This window comes from Cucumis melo, chromosome 12, assembly GCF_025177605.1.
Source record: "Cucumis melo cultivar AY chromosome 12, USDA_Cmelo_AY_1.0, whole genome shotgun sequence".
Classification (NCBI taxonomy): Eukaryota; Viridiplantae; Streptophyta; class Magnoliopsida; order Cucurbitales; family Cucurbitaceae; genus Cucumis; species Cucumis melo.
In genome coordinates, this window is record NC_066868.1 from 10,617,247 (window position 1) to 10,622,199 (window position 4,953).

At 33.7% G+C, this 4,953-nt stretch overlaps 1 protein-coding gene across 4 annotated transcripts; it reads left to right on the forward strand.

Annotated features, from left to right (window-relative positions):
• The first annotated feature begins 466 nt into the window (after window positions 1–466).
• Window positions 467–4,169, forward strand: LOC103500495 (uncharacterized). 4 transcript variants are annotated; one of them, XM_008463807.3, is made up of 4 exons: window positions 467–955; window positions 1,289–1,400; window positions 2,485–2,603; window positions 3,801–4,169. In XM_008463807.3, the coding sequence occupies exons 2-4, from the start codon at window positions 1,295–1,297 to the stop codon at window positions 3,912–3,914; spliced, it is 339 nt and encodes a 112-aa protein (XP_008462029.1). In that variant the 5' UTR covers window positions 467–955; window positions 1,289–1,294; the 3' UTR covers window positions 3,915–4,169. The 4 variants fall into 4 exon arrangements, with proteins under 4 accessions (XP_008462029.1, XP_050935819.1, XP_008462037.1 ...); XM_051079862.1 differs by having other exon boundaries at window positions 505–955; window positions 1,273–1,400; window positions 3,781–4,169; XM_008463815.3 differs by having other exon boundaries at window positions 506–955; window positions 1,273–1,400.
• Window positions 4,170–4,953: the final 784 nt, after the last annotated feature.

The window sequence follows — 4,953 nt, forward strand, 5'->3', positions numbered from 1 at the left end:
CAAGAGTAAGAGTTGTTCTGCTTCCTAGGCGTTCAGAGCGTTATCTCATGGAGAGATACATAATGAATGCCTAGGTGGCACACCTCATCTGGTCACAAGGAGTGGCCTTTGGGGTGGGGTGTGACACTAATAGTGTTGCAGGCTCTAATACTAATTTATTAGGATGACCCTCTCCTGAAACTTTTTTTTCTTTTTTATCATGATCAACATGTTGTTTCCACTTTTAGATGAACTTCTTGGAATATGTAAATTAATTTATAATAGAGTTAGGGAATAGGGGTGGATGGGGAAATCGTAGAAATCGAAATGATTGTCAAAACCGAACCGATTTGTGTACAAAATCGAAAAATGAGGTTTGTTGCGGTCTTAAATAGTTCTAAGTTGAATTCAAGCGATTTTGAAACCGAACCAAACCGTTTTTAATAAATAAAATTATATATATATAGTTCTATTTATTAAAAAAATTATATGTTTAGTTTAGGGTTGTGCTTTTTTTTTTTTTTTTTTTTTTTTTTTTTTTTTTTTTTTTGTTTAACCCACTGCCAGCCGCTCCATCTCTCTCATCTCTCATCTGGCATCTCCTCTTCCTACTTCGTCTTTCTGTCTCCTCTTTTTCCATCTTTCGTCTCCTCGTCTTCCATCTCTTGAATCTCCACCGCCACGCAGGCCAGCCGTCTCCATCTATTTCTATTCGATCTCCTTTGCCTCGCCAGTCGCCACTCACCGTCGGTCACTATTTACAGTTAACCACAAACAAAACATAACTGGAAACTCTCAAGACACTACTCAATATCAATCATTCTCAACATCAATCCAAAATCAAACTGGCACAAGGCATGAACTTGAAGAAATGCAAAATTGAAAGATCATAGAACTTCAATCTTACGAATTTGAAGAGGAGAGGGGAAAAACTCCAGCAGGCGTACGAGAGCTGACTACGGAGGGCAGGCGGGAGGTTAGTACCCACGCACGATGCTGGAAGTTTGAAACATTTACTGAAATTAGGGCTGGGTATAGTCTTATTAGAGAAATTATGATGAATCGGTATAGGTTGGGGTTTCATTTGGCGAGAATGAATGCTGAAGCCTTTTGGAGAGAATTGTATTATCAATTCAGTTGCATATGTTGATTTGACTGATCCAATTTTGTTTGAATATTTATGTGGAAGTTTTTGTTAATTATCCTATCTGCCAATTTATGCCATCCTTATTGTGCTTAAAATTCATGCATCTTTGACAATGCATTTTGATTTCTTCAATATAAATTTTTTAGATTACCTTTTGAATAGGGAGACATGGAAGGAGTAGAGAATATAACAACTGAGAAACAGAACAACTCCATGGGACCGAAGAGGCGGCTGTCCTGCACAACCTGCTTTGATGCTCTGTGGTTCTGCTATTGTATGCAACTTTATGTTCAACTTTATGATATTATTTTCATAATTTCATGTTATTTTCCTTTTACTTTTGCAATATGCCCCCTAATCATTAGCATATGTGTATTGTTCGCCATCTTGTTGTTTATAGTCGAGAATAATAAAATAGAGCTAGCAAACGAGGAATCGTTAGTTGTTTGGTTGGCGGACGTAGTATAGTACGATAATGTATAAGCCAAGTCCATGAATGAATTTGCTTGCCTTTTGGTACTATTAGTGGTTCTCCATGCTCTGTCGTATCTACTAAAAACTGGTTCATCAATCTACTAATATAGTTTTTTTTTTTTGTTAGGCCAACAGTTACTTTACAGAGCCAATTTTATTATTTTTTGCACGGTGTTTTTGCAACCACCCTTTGGTCTAACGGTGTTCTTGCCCTTCTTTGGAGGCTTTGGTTTTGAGGAAATGCTATGATTTTTTGGTGTTCAAGATTCTAACTTGGATAGTTTTTGGGATTCATTCATACTTTTTTGCTTCTTCCGAGTCCTCTACTTTATTTATTTATTTATTGTAACTACAGCCTACCTAACTCAGATTTACACCAGTTGAGCCTCTTTTTTGTAACTTCTTGGTGTGGAGATTGGAGATATCGTATCTCCTCTCTTTTTAGTTGATAAAATGGAAGTTAGTTTCTTACTAAAAACAAGAGAATTATTTGCACACTAGTTCTGGGTTTATTCCTTGGATTGTGATAATTGGATTTTAAACTTACAATTTAATGATTTTTACTTTTATCCTTTAATTGGAGAGTTGTTTTTTGAAATTTCATATCAATTAAGAGGATTAATATTTTTTAACTTTTTACCTGAAATGTTTTTATGTTCTTCATTTTTCCAACTAGTTCGCATGTCCCTTCTTCTCCAAACCAGTTCAATTTTTTTCTTATTATTATTAATTTTTTTATAAATTGTCTTATCGTTGCTGAAACTATCTGATACTCATATTCGCACCTAATTTTTGCTAATCGTAGACCTCCTTTTCCATATTGACGAGGTCATCTTTGGACCTAATTGTCAACTTGTAAATCTAATGGTTACATTTACTGGCAGCTCCGGTTCATCAGATGCAGCAATACTACAGGGTTGGAGTTTTTGATAACTGTTCTAGCAAATGGACAGCTCTTCTCGACTGTTTAAATCTAAAGACGAAAAGAGCTTCTGAGGTTCAGGTATTTATCTAATACAAAAATACATTCAGGTCCATATAGTTTATATATTTTAAGAATGCTGAAATCCTGCGGTTCTTCATTCTATGTTGGATTAAAAAAAATCAAACAGCTCGGATCTGTGAATGGTGGGGGAGCTTTCAAATGACCAAAAGCTTTTACACTTCTGTGATTGGAGGGTCTATCAGCCCTCCTAGGAATTCTTTTGTGGCCCATGTTATGACTTTTTTTATCACATCGAGGTTCAGTCTTAATTAACAAAATATAATAAACCAATTCCAGTAGGCGAAGGTCTCCCTATGTGATGTACTAACCACAGTACAACTCACAAAAGCCTCCCCCGAAAATACACTTGAAGCCAACTAAATAACCAAACTAAAAAGGCAAAGTAAACAGTAAACAAGTACAGCACTTAAGTGGGGGGATTCTCATTTCTCTACCCCTACTAACATACGTATTAACAGTTGAAGGACTGAAATACTTGTCTATAATAATAAGTTAATGACAACAAAGATGTTGAGGTGGTTTTTTATGTGACGAGAACGCTAAGTGGGTGTCAACCTAGTTGAGATGCCCGGGTGCGCCTGTTGATCCCCTTTATTGCTCTTTGTGTAACCCTCATGTATGTTGAGCTTTGTCTCTATTTTTCAATATTAATAATAGTGAGACTCATATCCTTTTCAAAAAAGATGTTGAGGTGGTTGTTTCCTTAGTTTAGTTGGATGGATTCTTAATGAGGAATAGTAACCATTCATGTTTTACATACATACCAATAGGAACTTTTTTTTTTCACCTGAAAAGAAGGAAGAAAGAGAAAGAAAGAAGTACACATACATATAGTTTGTTTTTAGATATAGGAAAGTGAATTAAAATATTTACAAATACGACAAAATATCACGTCATATAGACGTTGATACACATTAATAGAGTACTATCATTTATTAGTGATAAATGTAAATTCTGATCAACACAGATAGATGGCCATCGGTGTCTATTACTAATTGAGCGAAATTTTGCTATATTTGTAAATAGTTTAAGCAGTTGCCATTTAAAAAACAATGGACCAATTGGTAGTCCGTTAGCTAGCTTACACGGGTCTTATTTTTTCCCAATCAGACATTACTTTTATAATCTACTTAACAAGTACTTGGAATGCCTTTTTTTTTTTTTTCCCTTAAAGAAAATGTACTTGGAATGCAGGAAATTCTTGAAAGCAGAGAAAAAGCAAAATCTCACATCTGGACTTTTCGAACCCCAGAAGAAGCATCATCACATTGGAAGGAACTATTTGGACATTTAGAGGAAATAGAATGAAAATGATTCTATTTGTCTTTTGTTCCGATCCTCGTGAGTTACTATTTTGTAAGACTGTTTTTGATAGAAAATTTGATATTGTTATTATTATCATTATTATCTTTTAAAATACATTTAGGTGGAGAAATTAGCCATCACGATGTGTTAATAGGACAAATAAGATATGTTGTTTATCCAGAAATTTAGGACCGTTTTGGTCAGAAAATCATTCCTTACGCATTCTAAATGTCCAAATAGAATGAAAATGATTCTCCATCCTTGTGTTCAAATATCACCTTGTGGTGATGATTTTCCTATCATATATTTGAGTTCAATTTACAAAAGTTGAGAATATAAGTTTGAGATGGTTGTTGGTTGACTTGTTTGATAGACATAATAAACACTATTCAATAGCTAACATAAATATAGGGTAGATTAGTTTAAAGCAAAGTTTAAATTTTAGTTATAGAAGGAAGAGTATGCTAGAATTTCTTGAACAAGGACTCTGTTTCATGACTTCCTCTAGTTGCAGTCAAAGTGACATTGTTAACGACCTTGCAAAGCATTTGGATGCCAAGATACTTTGGTCATTTAATAAGTCCTTTTATTTTCAAATACAAATACAAGAAATTTTGTTGAAATAGATTTTTAAAATTTGCGAAGGATTTTAGTGTTGTGTTGAGATTGACAGAAAAATAAAATTACGAGTTTTCTAAAATTGTGCTATTTTTGAAATGTAAAATAAATATATGCTATTTTTCAAAATTTCTTGAAAATTGGTGTAGTTGTAATAAGATTTATCGATAGATTAATTGTAATGACCATAATATAGACTATTTGAATTATTTTTTATCATATTTATTCGGAACTATGTATTTACCACATCTATTGTGATTAATCGGCTTGAAAATGTATCGACCTCCATATTAATTTCTTGAGAAACCGATTTGGTTGGATTGTCAAACTCTTTGTTGATAATGTCTGTCTTGTTATTCCATTCCAAATTGCATTATAATCTTAATCGAAATGGCTAGAATCAATGTAGTCAAATTAGTTTTCT